At 44.7% G+C, this 18842-nt stretch overlaps 1 protein-coding gene across 1 annotated transcript; it reads left to right on the plus strand.

Annotated features, from left to right (window-relative positions):
- The first annotated feature begins 6470 nt into the window (after nt 1-6470).
- Nucleotides 6471-9272, plus strand: fzd9b (frizzled class receptor 9b). Its single transcript, XM_071925093.2, has one exon. The coding sequence runs from the start codon at nt 6931-6933 to the stop codon at nt 8689-8691; it is 1761 nt and encodes a 586-aa protein (XP_071781194.1). The 5' UTR covers nt 6471-6930; the 3' UTR covers nt 8692-9272.
- Nucleotides 9273-18842: the final 9570 nt, after the last annotated feature.

An 18842-nucleotide genomic window follows, 5' to 3' on the forward strand; every position in this document is an offset into this window, starting at 1 on the left:
GCAGAAGGGCACGGATTCAGAGTATTTTGGTGTTAATTGAGCTTATTGGCCTGCTATTCACAGCCTTGACATGTGATTGATTTAAAGGCTAGTGTGAGACTGCTACGGGCCTGACCTCGCTGGTGGCGGCTCCTTAGATATGGCCTCAGGACTGCACAGCTGTGAGGAATAATCCTTTCCCTTCGTTTTTTCAAAGAAGGGTGAGCCATCCACCCTCCTTCAGTATTTTATTAGTTTTTCCGATAGTACGGAGAGGGAAGAAGGAAAGGAGAAAGAGAAGAGAGAAATGTGAGAGCCTGGCACTAGCTGGGATTTGAACCTGTGCTGCATGGATGGTTTTCCAGACTGGTGCACAAGTTAAACTAACCGCCATCAACTATCAGGGCCTGCTCTCTCAGTTCATTATGAAGAGAGGACAGATCCTTAAGTAGGACCCACTGGCAGGGTTTGACACTACAGGATTTCAGGAGTTCTACTGTCACTGTTTCAACCAAAGAGCTCTTTTGTTAAAAAATAAAAATGCAAGATAATTTGCATGTTTTCCGTGTTTATGTGTGGTAAAAGTGTGAGGATTTAAAAAAATGAAATTGCGAGATCCAAAGATCCAAATATTATCATGAATTCTTCTTCAACTTAGCTCAGGTTGATCTCAGAAGCCAAGGAAGCAAAGAGCATTTACTGGGCATATTGGAAATTCAAGTAGAATTTCCTAGATGTTTTTTTTCACCCACTGTGTACAATTTCTAAAGCTGATTGACAGATCTTGAAAAGAGAAATGGCAACTGCTAGTGTTATTTCAAGTCAGATATGTTACTTGTTCCTTTAACCTTGTTGGCTCCATTCCCCCCCAGTCCAATTTTAGTCCTTCCAGGCTGGCCCGGCCTACAGTCTAAAGTCGTTCACTAGCTGCTCTCCGACCCATAGTGAAATACAATCAACCCCGGCACTCACCAATGCGGGACGCCTGCTGAGAATTCATATTCTGGGAAAGCAGAATATAACATCTTCTCCAGTTATACAAGCTTGGCAAACCGGCATTGTTTCTTCTCCTGTCCTCCCGCAGAAATGTTAACAATTCAAGGGTGCACAAACAGCAAAATATCATTTTTAGGCTGCTCTCTCCTAAAAACGTTATCTTCAAATTTCCTCCTAAATCCTCTGACCCCACTTTCCCTCTGTGCAAAGCCCCAACCATTCAAAACACCCCCACCCCTCTGCGCTACAGCTGTATGACCACACAGTAGTATTGCTTTCAACTGCATTGCTCCCCAAGGACATCTGAGAGTGGACCTGAGTGTGCCCAGAAATTTCAGCTTTGAAAAACAAAGCGGAGAAGGTTAACTGTTGCAAATTGAGCTATTCTTCTGCATCAGCCTTCCTATGCGAACACACACACACACACACACACACACACACACATACACGCAAAAACACTGATCGTTTATTTCACTTTGGACATGGCTAAAGGATAGATGATAGTTCAGGGTTGGGGATTAAAATCCATGTTTGCTGAAAACTTAATTTGGATTTCTTTATTTTTCTCAGCATTATGTGATACTATATATATAGACATTGGGATGCTGCTGATACTTTGATAAACCCCTCTCACATGAACTGTGAAATCCTGTTTATTTTTCGAAATCTCTCAAAAATATTTTGCTCTTGTTGGCACCTCACATTCAGTTCATATTTGCGGGCTGCTAAGATTTCATGTTGTCTCAAAAGCTCAAAAACTCCTCTTCTCCCTGACGGAGTAAGGTTGGATAAGCACTCTTCTAAGTGATACTCTGCAGTAATTAAGTTTAAAGATGTTATCCTGGCAAAAATGTCAAGGTTGGGGTAATTTGCTTAAGGTTGAGATTGTGCTTAGTCTTCACTCAGGTGTTACACATTCAGTCTCATTCGGTCTTATTAAAGATAATTACCATGCCGAACCTTATGCTACCCTTAATCTAACTAGGGGACAAAGGTCAGTTTGTGCCTATCTACGCTCTGGTACTCTTCCCCTGGCACTTGGTTTTAATAGAGTTTCAGAAGAGGAGAGGAAATACTTATGTAACCTAGATGAAGTCGAGAATGAATTCCATTTTGTGTTTTACTGCCGTTTGTACGACGACCTGAGGCAGCGTCTGCTCAGTAAAGTCTTTCAAATGGATCCAGTGTTTCGGCTGAATGAAGAAGTTGCAATTTATGTTCAGATCTGAGATATTTAAATTTGGGCACCAGAATTGGTGTATGACACTAATGAAAATCAATGAATCAATCATATAAATGTCACAAAGCTTTTGTGGGGCTAAATCAGATTCAAAGTCTTGGAGCTTTTTCTACTTAGAAATGACTGGATCTCAAGAAACCAGAGGGATATTCACTGAATGTACAAAATATTAGGGACACTTGGATGAAGTACATGATGAGGTGAATCCAGGTAAAAGCCATTATCCCTTATTGATTTCCCTTATTAAATCTCTACCAATCACAAAGCAGAAGCTCTAGTGACTTTTTCCAACCATGGCGTTGATCCCCAAGGCAATTTGGCAATAAAACTGTACATCTGATGCCATACAGTGTACAGTTTTGATCCACTAAGAGCACGGGACTGTAGCAAATAAACTGATATGCAAATTAGTGTATGATGTCATCTGGCAATTTCTAGTGACTTCTTGAGCCAATAGCTACTTTCCTGAAAAGAGTGAGGATCTTGCCTAGGTAGCTAGCTAGTAGCTACCCGGCTAACTTCTCTGCTAAATTCAAACAGTCATAGTTTTTGTTCCCAAGATTGCCAGCTAATTTGATAACAATTAGGTCTATCTGAATTCCTCACTTGAAGTAACCCTAATTTTACATATATGCCAATCTTCCAGGTAGTGTTTCCACCCCAAGTGTCACAGTCATTTCAAATGGCCACCGTGGGACTAAAGTTAATTCAATAGCATTTGGATCATTTTGAATTTTCACGGTGGCGATATAACAAAATGTTTGTTTGATTCCTGAAACACTGACATTCTGAAGATATGATACAGTCATCTAACAGCAGTGTCATTCTTGCTACCTGCCACCATAGGCTGTAAAGGACATTATCTCACTCCAAAACACTGGAGGATGGGGAACACAGATGGGCCGAGGAGACGAGACAATCTGTCCCATTCACTCTAATGCACAGTCACATAACAGCAATACGTAAGACTGTATTACTGCTATTATAGATATTTCCTCACTCTGCACTAAACAATAAGTTAAAATCATGGCTTTGGAGCAAAATGAACAACTGTGAATACTGAAATCAGCATCATGATTCTGTACAAGTGATTACAAAACAAGATTTTTGTGCCACGACTCCTGCTAACTTTCACCCACCGTCTCCTCGTTCTCGTTGCAGTGTGTGAAAACGAACAAAGAGATAATTACACAATCCGAGCCTCAACAATTCACTATTATACTCCCTGTCAAAGGCAGTATGCTGGTCCAGATGTATTGCTTTAAGTGCGAGGTGTCTCTTATTACACCCATAACAATCTCAGACAGCCAGTGTCTCTGGGATAGTAATGTCACGCCGGGCTGTGGCAAGGCTCTCCCATTGTTCTCCACGGGATGTTTATAGCTATGTGCCTGATATATGATAACCAATAAGTAAGAGGTAGTAATTACAAGGCCCACACTCCGCCGGAGCGCCTGACGAATACGTGAAATAAAAGACGGGGGGTTCTTTGTGGAGGCTAGTTATTACAAAGACATACAAAGACTTGACACACGGCGGTCTTATGAGAGAGAGAGAGAGAGAGAGAGAGAGAGAGAGAGAGAAATAAATAATGTATATCCATTTCCTGTACCAAATGGCAAAGTAAACAGTAATGACCTTCCAAAAACAAATCATTTGTGGGTCAAATCAAAATACTCAGTTGTACATATTCCTACTCTTTCACCATTCTTTCTTTAGGTCCAGAAGAAATAACACAATTAGCTGAAAGAAAACACAGAGAAAGCACAATGGTCTCCTATTGTCCGACCCAGGACACCGAGCCGTGTTGTGGTCAGACCTTGTGTCTCCCTAACTAAGCAATGGCTGTGAAGCCATCCTTTATGGACGTGGCCCCGGGAATATAACAGAATAAACCCAGCTAACCTCAGTGTACCCACTCTTTTATTTGAGAAACAGAATTTTGTCACCTTTTGAATTCAACTCCTTATGATAAACATTTATAGCGTGTGTTGTAGTACGTAGAAGTTATACAAAAATAAGTTTTTTTGAGCAAATAAAACATAACCACAAATAAATTGATATTTCTTGTTCGTCTATATATTTGCTTCATGGGGATCACTGTCTTGAGCTCAAATTTGACCTTTTTATATTCCACTACAACCCATATTCACAAACCCTCACAGCTACAGATCGGTTCATAAGACCACTCTCTGATATAATCCAATTCACTTTAGAAGACAAACTTTGATCCATGATCAGTGTTCCCGCTTTAAGTAGCTTTGTGAATACGGACCCGGGTATTTCAGCTGGATGCTAATGCTTCTTGATATGTGCTGCTTACCTTGAAGAGAGAGGTATCTTTTTGATAATCATCTGTGGCCTTCTAAGGGCACACTCAGGCTTCCTAGGCCCTCTCCAACGGCCCCTTGTCTTTGAAGTGTGAACTTAAAAACGTTTAAGTGGAGAGGCTGCTAAGCGGTAATGGGACTTCAGTCAAAAGCGTTCTATTTGATTCACCAAAAGTCTCTGTGCTGACGTAAAATAAGATATCATCTCAGGGTCTGGAATGTATTTCCTCCCTTGCTCGATCAGGCTTAATTTGAAGTTGGAGGCTAAGGGAAAGGGGTTTTTACCTCTCGCCAGATCTGATACAGCAGCACACACTGCCTTCATCTGCCTCAATTTGTCACCAAGAACGCATAAGAAAAAGAGATTTCCTTTCTTAAGATAGGGGTAAATTCACAGTCTGATAATAAAAAGTGCGGTATGTACGAGACAGTATTTTCACACTTCAAAGGATGTGTAAGATGTATGTTACAGTAAATAAAGAAAACTGTGGTTGGGGATGCAGTGATCTTAAGAAAACACTTTTTTGTGTTAGCTCTTGCATAAGAGGTCACAGCTTCATGCTAATTTCTGACAAATATTTACAGTACTGTGCAAAAGTCTTAGGTACATGTAAAAAAAAACCTGTAAAGTGAAGAGGCTTTCAAAACTAATGAAATCAAAAGTTTCTAAATATAGGCAAAATTTACTATAAAGAGCAGTCTGACACACTAATGCAGAAGACACACAAATAAACATCTAAGACCAAATTTATATAAAAAGTCTAGGGTGCCTAAGACTTTTGCACAGTATTGTATGTTTGGGATCTTTTACGACAGGCAATTCTCTGACCAGGCTAGAGCAGATTTGCCCTGAGTTTTAACAGGGGCTAATAGAGACAGCAGGCAGTTGACAGCCAATTCAGTCCTGCAGGGCTAGAGGCCAAAATCCTCAAGTTCCTCCCCTGTTCGAGAAAAGATCAAATGCTTACTGGAACAGTTGTGGAGTTGTTGGCTCTCCCATTCAGCCACTAGATGGAAACAATAGTCTTCTCCTCGGCACAATCACTTGAGCATTCAATTTGTTGCATGTTATGCTTGATTCTCTGCGCTGGTTTGTCTTTATAATGACAGCCAGGGGGTGATTTGAATTGGCATGATAGGAGAAAGCAACCCCCTTGTCAAACCAATTATGATCCCTCTAACCACAAACACATTTTGTTAACCGTGTGTGTGGTTAGAGAAACCATCCCTCAGCTGGCCCATGCAGCTTCCAGCATCTGCCCTGCTGAAGTGTCCTTGAGCAAGACACTGAATCCCTACCAGCTCCACGGCTGCTGTGATTATGGCTAAGGGAATTTTCCAACTGGGATCAATAAGTGTCACATTACATGAAAATGTTGAGTAATAGTGACATCGATTCAGGTAATTCTGAATCAGCAACACTAAAAATCCACTGGGACTATCATTTTACCAGTAATGTGGCTGGAATAAAGAACCATTGCAGATTATTGTCTATAACCATTAAGGGGCAAAATAAGCCATTATTGTTTGATTCAATGCAATATTGTAAATCCTCTCCTGATCGGGGATCTACTGGAGGGTAAACCCACCTAAAATCTGATTACCAGCTTTTAGAGTTCACCCATTTCTTTAGTGTTGATACTGCTAATTGGTAATGAATTAATTGTTACAGGTCATATTGGATGTTAATATGGCGCCTCGTGATGATCACTGACCACTTACCACTGCATCTCCGCTCCCCCCCCCCCTTCAGAATAGACGCGTTTGAGGTATTCTGACCGGCCTCCAAAAAATGTCAGATAATTTTCCTTGTGTGGTGCGTTGCTTGCGCGCCAGGCGAAATGTGCGCGTCACGGAGTGCCCACCCCCCTCTCACTGAAGTCCCGGAGAGCTGCAGGCAAACTTCAGTGTCGAGTCCGAAAGCACTGGATGAAGAGCGGACCAAGTCTCAGCCAAACAGACCCGGACCCACCGACACGAGAAACAGCCGCATGAAATCTTCTTCTTTTTTTCAATTAACAGGCGATCGATTCGAGGATTATGCTTAATTGTCGCTCTCGGTGTCTCGGTGGTTCATTTTGATCCTTTTCCTCCATTGTTGGTCGAAGTTTCCGAGTCTCACGTTTTAATTACGGACGTTTATCCCGATTGCGGGGGGTGTTCGTTTTTTAAGACGCTTCCCCGGCTCAGTAATTAAACTCTGACTTTATCTGCGTTTTGCGTCTGGGGATGTTTTTTGTAACGGAGCGATAACGCAAAATTGGGACCTGCCTTCGCAATGTGGAAATAGTGGGGAATCTCTCTTGACCCGAACCTATATTTTTCACTTTTTGCATGGACATTGTTTCAGAAGACAGAGCTCCGTTTTTTGACACATGACTAAAAATGAGCATGGATGGCTGTCCATTGAAGATGGTGATTTTCCTGTGGTGTCTGCTGGTAATCTCTGGCTCCAGCTTTGAGATAGGATCCTATGATCTGGAGCGAGGCAGACCAGCCAAGTGCGAGCCCATCGTCATACCCATGTGCCAGGGAATCGGCTACAACTTGACCAGGATGCCCAATTTCATGGACCACGACAACCAAAAGGAGGCTGCGATCAAGCTGAACGAGTTTGCCCCGCTGGTGGAGTACGGCTGTGATGTGCACCTCCGTTTCTTCCTGTGCTCCCTCTACGCCCCCATGTGCACAGACAAAGTGTCCACCTCCATCCCCGCCTGCAGACCCATGTGTGAGCAGGCCCGGCAGAAGTGCTCCCCCATAATGGAGAAGTTCAACTACGCCTGGCCCGACTCGCTCGACTGCTCCAAGCTGCCCACCAGAAATGACCCCAACGCTCTGTGCATGGAGGCCCCCGAGAACGACACCAGGACCGAGTCCAAGAAGGGAGAGGGCATGCTTCCAGTGCCGCCCCGGCCCAGGCAGCCGGGCAGCAGCAGCGGGCGCGCAGCGGGCAGCCTGGGGTCCTGCGAGAACCCGGAGAAGTTCCAGTATGTGGAGAAGAGCCAGTCGTGCGCCCCGCGCTGCTCCTCCGCCGTGGATGTCTACTGGTCCAGACGGGACAAGGACTTCGCCTTTATTTGGATGACGGTTTGGTCCATCCTGTGCTTCATCTCCACCGCCTTCACTGTCCTGACCTTCCTCCTGGACCCGCACCGCTTCCAGTACCCCGAGCGCCCCATCATCTTCCTCTCCATGTGCTACAACGTTTACTCCGTGGCCTTCATCATTCGCTCGGTGGCCGGGGCGGAGAACATCGCCTGTGACCGTGAGAACGGCGAGCTGTACATCATCCAGGAAGGGCTGGAGTCGACGGGCTGCACCATCGTCTTCCTCATCCTCTACTACTTCGGCATGGCTTCCTCCATCTGGTGGGTCATCCTGACTCTCACCTGGTTCCTGGCTGCGGGGAAGAAGTGGGGCCACGAGGCCATCGAAGCCCACAGCAACTACTTCCACATGGCCGCCTGGGGCATCCCCGCTCTGAAGACCATCGTCATCCTCACCATGAGGAAGGTGGCGGGGGACGAGCTGACGGGGCTGTGCTACGTGGGCAGCATGGACACGGGGGCGCTCACCGGCTTCGTCCTCATCCCTCTCTCCTGCTACCTGGTCATCGGCACCTCCTTCATCCTCACCGGCTTCGTGGCTCTCTTCCACATCCGCAAGGTGATGAAGACGGAGGGCACCAACACGGAGAAGCTGGAGAAGCTCATGGTGAAAATCGGCATCTACTCCATCCTGTACACGGTGCCCGCCACCTGCGTCATCGTCTGCTACTTCTACGAGCGGCTCAACATGGACTACTGGAAGTTCCGGGGGCTGGAGGGGAAGTGCGTGTCTTTCCCCGGGCGCAGGAACGAGGACTGCTCGCTGGAGACGTCCGTGCCCACCGTGGCCGTGTTCATGCTGAAGATCTTCATGTCTCTGGTGGTGGGCATCACCAGCGGCGTGTGGGTGTGGAGCTCTAAGACGCTGCAGACCTGGCAGGGCCTGTGCAGCAGGAAGCTGGCGGACAGGACTAGTAGTAGGAAACCCTGCAGCGGCGTCAGCTGCGGCAGCACGCACTGTCACTACAAATCCCCCGCTGTGGTCCTCCACATGGCCAAGACAGACCCGCACTCAGACAGTCCCACGCACGTCTGAGAGGGAGCGCACACACACACACACACACACATGCACACTGACAAACACATACACAGACACATACATGCAAACACACACACACACACACACCTATGCCCTGTGTAAGGAGCTGCTAAAAAGACTTGAGGAGATGAGTGGTTGAACTGGACTGTCAATTACTGCTCTGCTGTTGCCAAGGGACACACAGGCATCAGTGTGAGGAACTATCCATAAACAGTATTCAATGCATAAAGGGAAATGTTCAGTATTTGTTATCCATAGTTTTCTGTTACATTGTGTTCTGTGCAGTAGACATGCCCAGCATTGCAAAGAAAAGAGACTGATATGGGAGGTATCCTGGGAGATATTAGCCTGTTCTCCTCCCTGAAAGTGGCATGATTAACTGTATAAATTTGTATAAATGTTTTATTTATTGTAAATATATTTAATTTAAGTTTACCTTGGCTCTTACCAGATTTGATGTTTAGGTGCATTCATTAAAGCTTGAGTACTGAAGGTCAAGGGAAATTAAGTGCCTTTTATAAGAACTCTGGTTCTGGCCTTTTGGAGGATAATAAATTGTGGAATTCATGTTCAACTTCCTTACTGCCTGGTTTTATTGTTGTTGTTTGGTAACGTATGCAATAGCTATACCCCTCTCCCAGTGGCTTATGATACATATTTAACAAATTTGAGTCTTAAACAGTTAGTTACAATTAACAAATGTTCATTTCAGTCTCATCTTTGCCTCTTCCTGATTCTCCTGCCATTCTGCTGCTGGGATTCACACATTTTTACAGTGGGACTCCCTTCCAAATGTGTTGTGTTGCAAGTGCATGCTACATCCCAGAGGCGTCCCCAACAATAATCCTCAAAGAGAATCATTGATGAATAGAGTGACAAACCGTGGCAAGTATTAATGTTCGCATCATCATCTTTAAAATGCAGGAGCAGTTCGCGGAAGAATATATTTAATTAATGGCTGTTTTAATCCTTCCCCAGAATCACTATTGTGCCCTCTCACTTTCCCTGCTCTGTTTGATCCCCATGCAAATACTCAGCACTTTGATCTAGGAGGACAAATCTGAAGTGGATTTCAGCCTTATTGCATGGATCCGCTGGCAGCTTTAAGTTTGGCACTAGCACATGAAATTGCGGTCGTCCATATAGGTGGTTTATAGACTGTTAATACTCAAGTTTATAAGTCATTTATGAGTCTATGTGTATCTGCATGTGCTAGGAAGCTATATGTTTGGAGAGAATTCCAATAACCAACTTAAAATGACTATTTTTAGCAAAATTTCCCAAGATCTATATAATGTTTTAATTGGTGATTTCTCTTCTTCTGTTCATTTTTAAATTTGGTATTGAGCAGTTTTTTAATCTGTGTTGCCTTGCTGAAGAATTCATATGCCTTTAATTCTTGAATAACTACCAACAGATACAATTAATTTGTAATCACTGAGTGATTCAGAGGAAAAGTATGCATAACACTCCTCTCATTTAAAATACCCTGAGTTGGAGAGATTTGTTTGAGATTGGGTTTGAAACAGCTGACTTTTCACTAATAAAGCACATTTTTATTATGTGCAACAGCCACCATATTCCTAAACAGGCCATAAAAAAGTAAAAATAAATAGCTGTTACATTATGAAATCCATAGACGGTACTTTAACAATTTGAATGTCAACGTCAATTGCAGCCACACGCAGCAAGTCATTTCACAGCAAAACATACTGGAAATTATAGTGTTTGACAGTGGATTTGATTGTTTATTATGTCTGTATGTAATTGTGTGCTGTGTCACCACCAGCATATGGGAATGATAGCATGGAAAAGTGTGATGACCAGGAGCTTGTTTTTCTAGGTAGCGTCATTACATTACTGGAACCTCGCTCAACAGAAATTCCTCTAGTGTTAATCAGCCATGTGCTCACTGACATCTCCAAAGGTTAAAAGTTGTTGTCTTTGTTTGCAAGTTCATTTTGTCCCCCATTTACATTCCAATGGAGTTAAAGAACATTTAAAACTTGTACTACAGCTTGTTCCATGTGCATTTTAGCATTCATTTACTTTCCACACACACCAGAGTAAATCAAAGTCGAATTTAAAAATGTCTCTGTCGTAAATTAACCGCATTTCCACTTGGTGCAGCGCCGTGTGGATGTATGTAACGCATGAGTTAACTTAAATTACTGATTCCTTACTTATTCAGAACGAGATGTGGGTTAACGACCAACATCCTCCCTTTTGTTTTCATTACTTAGCCATTGTAGACGTTGTCCACGGCTTGGCAGGCGAGCCCTGCGAGCTCTGGGCTCTGACACTGTGTGGATCACATTTAACTATTAAAAAGGAGTGTTTTGCTTGGAGCATGTCGGCAGCCAGAGACTCGGCTGGTGGTGTTGAAGCCACATGTTCCAGTTCATGGGCGCCTGAACGGGGGCGCGTGCTTCCTCCCCGGTTTACACTCCAGTGACATGACCCAGAGAGGCCAAACACTTGCTCTGTGAGACACAAACCAGCCTGTCCCACCTGCGCTTAGCTACACTGATTAGATAGGAAGGAACCAACTGCAGAGGGTTAAGGACAGGGGGATGGGACGGACTACAGGGCAAGTTTCTTTTCAGTCTTCTGCAGCATGGCTTTGTTTTACTTTCCTCTTTTCCTTCTCAGCATTTCTTTTTTCGTTTCGTTTTTGCTCCCTTTGCATTTCTTTTTTTTTTTTTTTTTCATTCGTTCGATTTATTGCTGAACGTTACCAAGACAGGTTTGTACAAATTCTGAAGGTCAACAGAAATAGCTGGTTACAGTGGCAACAGGATGTTGTTGCAGCAAAGTCTTTGCTCTGTTTCTTTTTCCACAGATATGAATTCTATCATTACTTTTTCAGGTCACTGGCAGCTATTTTTAGCTCGCTGTTCTGTCTTCGCAGAGGAAAGAAAGAAATCGCACAATATGCTTCAGATAGAGGCAAGAGAGGAGGTTCGTTCCAAAAACAGAGTTTGTTTGAGCTGTGGTTCCTTTGGCGCCAGAGTTGTGGCTGCCGGTGCAGGACAGAGCCGCTGCCGGGAACACCTTCCCTACACACACACACACACACACACACACACACCTGAGGTCTGCACTGCTGGAGCCGGGCCAGCCAATCAGCACAGGGGCTGCCCTGAAGACCCCACCCCATCTTCCAGTAATGCCCAATTTCAGGAGTAAGTAAGCTTGGTCTCGCTCGAAAGATTTAGCTTGGCTGAGTATCCGCAGTGTTTTTCTTCTCTTCTGGCTCAGGAGGTTAAACAGTGTCAGAGTCAGTCGCCCTGAGCAGCTACTTTGTCTGGGCCAAAACTGAGACTACTCCCTGAAAAGTGAACATTTTTCCCTCTAAATTTCCCAGGAATACCGCATTGTGTTCGCTGTGAGCCTAACAGCGTATTTATTGACACAGAAGAAATATGGTACAGTTGTATTTTCTCAGGATTTGTAAAATTTGTTTTCTATAAAAAGGTGTGTGTGTGTGTTAAAAACTTAAGCGGCTATCCTGGTTTCGCTGCTGACACCATGTTTTTGTCTGCCGATGTGGGTAGAAATCCCTCCATCTGGTCATGGGTCTGATTAAAGGCGATCATTACGGCATCAAGGCCCCTCCCTCCCAGACTCCAACCCCCCGCCCAACCCTGAGGGGGGGTGGGGGGGGGAATAAAGCATCCTTCATTACCCTGCCCTCCCTCCTTCTACGGTCCCTCACCCCCCTTGAGCGCTATCCCTTTCCTGTGCTGTTTTGATGTGTAAATGAGCGTATTGAAAACCTGCAGGCCCCCAAAGAGATGCTTTCCATGAAAATGCGGCAGTCAGAGAGCACCAGAGTTCACACAGCTCACCACTCCTCGCAACCGGACTCCAATCAGACACCCAGTCTGCCGCTGCTGTCTCGCCTCCCAGAACAAGACACACACACACACACACACACAAACACAAAACCACACACACAAATGAACAGACACATGCTGACTCATATCGTTATGCAAACATAAACATTTACATGGTGACCCCCAGCATGAATCAGCTCTAAAGGTGCAACAGAGGTTTGTTTGAGAGTTTGGCTTTTACTGTAACAAATTATTGAAAGGAGGGGAAAAGTCTTAAGTATCTGGCTGAAGAGATACAGCAGCTGAAATTTCACTGCAGCGTTCAGCAAGTCAATGAAACGAAAGCTCACAGACCAAGAGAATTAATTATTTTTTGCAGAACAGAGCAGTGTCTTGGAATTTCAGAGGCATGGCAGAGGAAATACTTTAAGCAGGATTGGTAGCGCAGTGCCATCCACCAAGACTTTGATACTGTTCAAAATAACATTATTATACGTCTATATATTCACAGCAACACATCTATCAACATTTGATACAATTCAATCATCCAAAAAACTTCAACTCCTCTGTAATTTCATATTCCTCCTCCTCTAGGCAGAGTGTAAGTTGTAACTGTATTTGAACTGAGCTCAAGGATGTAAATCGTCAGCCTCAATCAACATCTCCAGTCTTTCATCTCAATCTAAAAAGGGTTGATACATGAATACCAATGGAAGGAATCTGAATTGATTTGACATATCTCTTTAAATTCAATATTTCATTTAATTTAATTTAATATTTAATTCATTCAGAGTGAATAACTAATTAAACATTCTAGGAAAGACCAAAAAGTATTTTAACTTAAATTAATAGAAAAGTCAGATCTAATTAAGATGCGTTTAGTGTATAGAGCAGTGTTGTAACTGAAAAGCAGTGACGTTTACATATATATACATTCTAGGAATTTAGCGTGTGCTAATGCAGAGGAAGCTACATTAAGTGAAGATTACAGAATAAATGAATAGTTTTATATTACCATCATAAATAGCCTATAGGTTGCTTCCACCTTTATAAATCAAGTGGTAGGAAACCTACAAACTATCAGAAAATAAGAATGAGAGATTTCTTATGCAAGATAGTTACATTTTTTGATCAAGTGCAGAAAATGCAAAGTCAGGAACAATGTGCAAACCAGAAGAATAAGTGAATATTTTTATATTACCAACATTACAAATACCATATGCATTACTTTCACTCATATATTTCTGAAGACACTAAATGCTTAAGCTACTGACAAAGATGCGAAACGTTCATCACAGACGCAGACGGGAGCCAGCATAAGTAATAAAGAAGTGCAAAGGCCGGGAAGATTATGTTAAGAACCCAGTGCAGTAGGAGGAAGTTTCTAGAAAAAGTTTCAAGCTTTTTGCTGTATCTTTCTTCAGTGGGTTTTTTCATCTCCTTTGATCAATAAGCAGAAGACAGAGAAGTAAAGCTTTCTCATCCCTCTGTACTCATTCCTGTGCTCTGTCTGCCTGTGGCTGAAGTGAGAGATGAATCAGTGAACAGAGGGAGGTTCCGCCGCTCTCTCGCTCTGAAGCATACAGCATTGCTGTGATCACTGTTAATCTCCTTTGCCACTCTGCTGCCATCTCCTCAAATACATTCATCTCATTTCCAATAGTGTTCACAGCCTCCTCTTCCTTTCCAATTAGACGCCGTCAAGATTTCAAAAGTCACCCTTTGGTGTTCTGCAGCAGGCGAGATTGGTCTTTGAGCTGGGGGTCAGCGATGGCAAGTATTTGTTTGAGGGTTAAATCACAGCAGGCCTTTCATCATGTTGTTATGTTGCACGATCACAGGCTTGGGATTATGTAGGTCAGACGTTGGAGAGCGAGAGCGCCCCTTTTGTAGCTGCCATTTTTATTCAGTTGCTAGGCAGCACCCGCTCTAATCTCTTGTACCAAAGAGTCTCTCCCCAGAGAAAAAGAGAGGGAGCAGGAGTTACAAAGGACGAAGAAAAAATCTGAAAACATCAACAAAGAACACGAACCCATGCAAGGCCTGCTTTTAGAAACACTCTAAAGAGAGGGAGTGGAAAGGGACAGGATGTGAGAGTCTTAGCTCGGCCCAGAAACCTCCTCCAGCCTGCCTCTCTGCGCCTGAGCTTCTTTACACCCCTCTGCTTTTGTTTGTGCCGCTAACTAAATAACGCCCAATCACACAGCGACCTCTTCAAGACAGCATGGCAGATCACAGTGTCCGCTCAGCAGCTGAAGCTGCATTTGCACTGCTGCACATGTTGTGAAGCAGATTTTAGCGTTAGAGTAAGGGTAATGCAACATTTATAGAGTTTATATATTAACGGGGCTTTCGTGAAACGCTTTCCAGAAGGTTGCAAAAAATCACAACGAAATGTGTAGCAGTGGGACAGTGAAAACAGGGCAGCGGCGTGATTCACATTTAGGCGAAGCGTCTGTCAACAGGTACGGAGAGGGATCAGACCGGCTCGGATCCGGGGCTCGGCTGCCTGGCGAGTGCACGGCTGCTGTCACACTGCCGCTGCACCCCCCATCCTAAATGTGCTCATGTCACGCTCCGCCATCAAAGGCTCACCCCTCGGGTCTGTGTTCTGAGAGAGGAGGCACAGCCCTCCCCCATCCGCTGATCCCCCCCGGGTCGCTAAGGATCTTCTCTTCTCCCTTGCATTTCTCACTCTTTGATTTGGAGTTTTGAAGTTTTTTTTTATTTTTTTTGCTCGTCTATGTTTTTTTCTTTGGCTTGGTTTTGTTTCACGTCGTCTGGTTTGATTCATGAAGCTTCCAGATGATGCTACAGAGTTGGCATTGGGGCACTGATGCTGCCTTCAATCGCTGATAATCGAACTGCTTTTACTCGTAATGTTCTCAAAGAAAGAATTTGAATTATCATTGAATGTCTGAGATGAAAGAACGTTTGGAGGTTGCAGGACGCAGTGCTGCTGCAATGTCCCAATGTGTGTGAGTGAAGGTCCTATTTACACTGACAGAAAATGGGTCTTTTTACAGCTGGATCTCACATTTATACTCCTGCAAATAGGCCCTGTGGTGGGTGGGTGAGTGAGTTAGTGAGTGAGTGAGTGAGTGAGTGAGTGAGTGAGTGAGTGAGTGAGAGAGTAATGTGCACTCCATTCCTTTTTTGGCCTTAAATTGAACTTAAATTGGACTTAAATTGTACTTGTCTTGGTCTTGGATTCTGTTGGTTTGGATCTTGACTCAGTGTTGATTTGTACAATTTGGATAGTCTTGACCTTGTATATAATAATTATATTCTTTATTTTTATTTATTAAGGTGGTCTTATCTCTGACACAGCGACTGAGTGAGTGAGTGAGTGAGTAACTGACTGACTGATTTGAGGTGTGGTTGGCTGATTACAGTTTCCCCTTGGGACACATGAACACAGTCTCACACACAGGAGTTATTTTACTCAACCAGACCATCTAAAGGTCTAAAAGTCCTTTGTGAGGCTGCTGATAGGTTTGTATGGAGGGATGTAATGAGACAGCCCCCCCCCCCCCCCCCCCCCCGCCCACCCTTCCCACATTCAGTGCACTGCTAATTAAAGAGATGGTGTGTGTGTGTGTGTGAGTGAGAGTGAGTGTGCATGTGTGTATGTGTGCACATGTGTGGTTTGGGGGTCTCTGGAGTGTCACCCAAGTTACACCAATGGAAACAGTGTTCTGTACACCTGGTTTGTGTCTTCTGTTTCTCCAAGCGGACATTTTTAAATTAACATCGATCAGTGCACGTTAGCACATGCAGCGCGGTGTGTACAGTGGGGAGGCTGCCGGTGAAGTTGCCCAGTGTTGTCTGTATTTCGTGGGCAAAATGAGACAGAAAATTCAATGGGACAGTTCTGGGCAGTTCAAACACATTTGCCCCAAAAATTTCCTATCATCAATTAAGCCTGTTTTCCGGCGAGAGCTGTTGACTTAGGCTGATCACTGTACATTAGCCAGTCTAGTAGTAAAGGGAACCAGCTGGGGCCACACTCACTCACACACTGGACCTTTTGTCAAGGTCTCAGCCCCCCTACAACCCAAATAAAACCTTGTTGCATGAGAGATATTCTTTATGTAGAGACAGACATTGTTCCTATTGTGGCGTGTCAAAGCTTACACGCCAGGTCCAATACAGCGCTGAATAAACTGTGGTTTGTGTACATACTGTAACTGTAGGCTTTGGAAAAGGAGCAAGGCAGCGGTCTGTGATGATCTTGGCGGCTGGTGAGGATTTGGCATGCAGAGCAAGAGCTAGAGCAGCAGCACCACATGCAGCCTGTTCCCCCAGGATAATAACTGCTTGTGGAGTGGAGGGAGAAAACCTGCAAGGATCAGCCTTCCTGTTCACACCCCATCATGCATGAGCTGGCATGATCCTTGTGTTGTTATGGTCATGAGACATTTCCTGTGTGTGTTTTGGGGTTGCATCTGGGCTTGTTTACAGCCTGAGGTAGAGCCTCATTAAGTGGAACATGGTGCTGGGCGGATGTGGGGGGGCTGAAGTGCCTATTAGTGGGGCCAGACTGTAGCCCCAGACCAGAACCCAACTGGGCCAGGTGCTCCGCTCTGCAGCCTGGTTTCCACAACACCGCCAAACAGAACTCACTCATTATATCATTAATTCCCCCCCTCCCAAGTTCGTGTTTTGTTTATTTGTTTTGTGTCTTGTTACCATCAGTGATGATTTGTCAGATTATAATTTGAAATTAAGGGGTGAATTTGATCACATTTTGCAAATGCAGCCACTCAAGCCGGACTACGGCAAAAATATGAATGAAGACGGTTTCAAATATCTGAGCTATTTGAGGTGTTGATTCATCTTGTCTTTGTATGTGTACATATTTGCACACTTGTGTATGTGTATGTGTGTGACTTGACCTTTCTCTGTGTGTGTGTGTGTGTGTGTGTGTGTGTGTGTGTGTGTGTGCATGTGTGACCCTCAGAGACAAATAAAGCCCCTCTCAGAGAAAGCAGCCACAGGAATTCCTCCACAGCTCCAGTGTGAAGTGTCCTGCAAGAGTAAAGCAGCGCAGCAGAGGACAAAGCAGAGAGGAATTAGCAATCTCTCCTCCCCCCCCCCCCCCCCCCCCCACCCCCCCCTTTCTGCTCACGCACACCCGCGCCATGCAACGCTCAACATAATCAAACACTCGCCCAGTGTGACACACAACACAACCAAACACTCTTCTGGGGCTATGCTACTAAAACAAACCGCTCCGCTGGAGCCCCGGGGGCCGAGGCGAGTGGCGGAGGAGCTGCGGGGGCGGATGTGAGGGAGGCCAAGAAGCCGGGGTGTTTATGCTGAACAGCCAGAGAGTGGGAAACACACGGAACACGATCCCCATGTTTTCCTTACCCTGGCTAATCCGACAAAACGACAGAGGGAGCAGATTCCCTTACAGAGAAAGCTGCCACTTAGATATTTATCCTCGCTAAGGCAAACATCTGGCCCCGGCGGGCTCTTTTCATACGGTGATATGAGTGGGTGTGATACTCTGCTACATTTATTTGGGTGTGAAGTTTTAATTAAAAGTGAAAAGCGATGCCCGGCGGCTCACCACCCCCGGCTTTGTCTATCCCCTGAGTTTCATCTATGCATGGAATAGAGGCATGGAGAGAGAGAAAGGCATAACTAGAGAGAGAGAGAGAGAGAGAGAGAGAGAGACAGATGGATGGATGGATGGATGGATGGGGGGCAGAAAAAGGAGAAAGAAGGACAAGTAGACACACAGAAAGACAAGAGAAACAGGCGGGCAGGCGGAGAGCGAGAGGCAGAGGGCATAATCTATCCACTCAGGAGGTGCTGATGGTGTGAAATTTCGCTTCTTGTTGTTTGTTTTCAGTTGCAGTCAGACGGAACAGGCTGGGTCACAGACAAGTGCTCAGCGCCCCCACACAGAGCGGCGGGGCGGGCTGCTTACAGAAGAATCTGCTTACTCTCAAGGGCCTGGTTTCCCTAAAGTGCCCTTGCATGCAAGATCACCTACTGGCTTATAGCAGGCGCACCTACACCTCTTCAACCCAGAACCCCAGGCAAACGAGGGGGACAATCCTTAGTTTAAAAGTGGTAACTTACAGTTCAGCAAACGTGATTTTAGTGCTACAGTGTTTTGGGGAAATGTCTGATATATTAGACTGATCTATTCCCGCCTGCCTTGCTTCTTGGCTTTCACTCCGTTGGAACTGTTCGTTGATTTTTGACATTCAAACATTCATTTAAATTAAAGTGAATATATTTTGAGGAAAGTAAGTTTGACAGCACTGCAGCTTTTGCACATTGTGGTCATGA

Source organism: Centroberyx gerrardi, chromosome 6 (genome assembly GCF_048128805.1).
Source record: "Centroberyx gerrardi isolate f3 chromosome 6, fCenGer3.hap1.cur.20231027, whole genome shotgun sequence".
In the NCBI taxonomy this organism is placed as follows: Eukaryota; Metazoa; Chordata; class Actinopteri; order Beryciformes; family Berycidae; genus Centroberyx; species Centroberyx gerrardi.

Coding starts and splice junctions, on each gene's coding strand:
- fzd9b (XM_071925093.2), top strand. CDS start 6,931: ATGAGCATGGATGGCTGTCCATTGAAGATGGTGATTTTCCTGTGGTGT.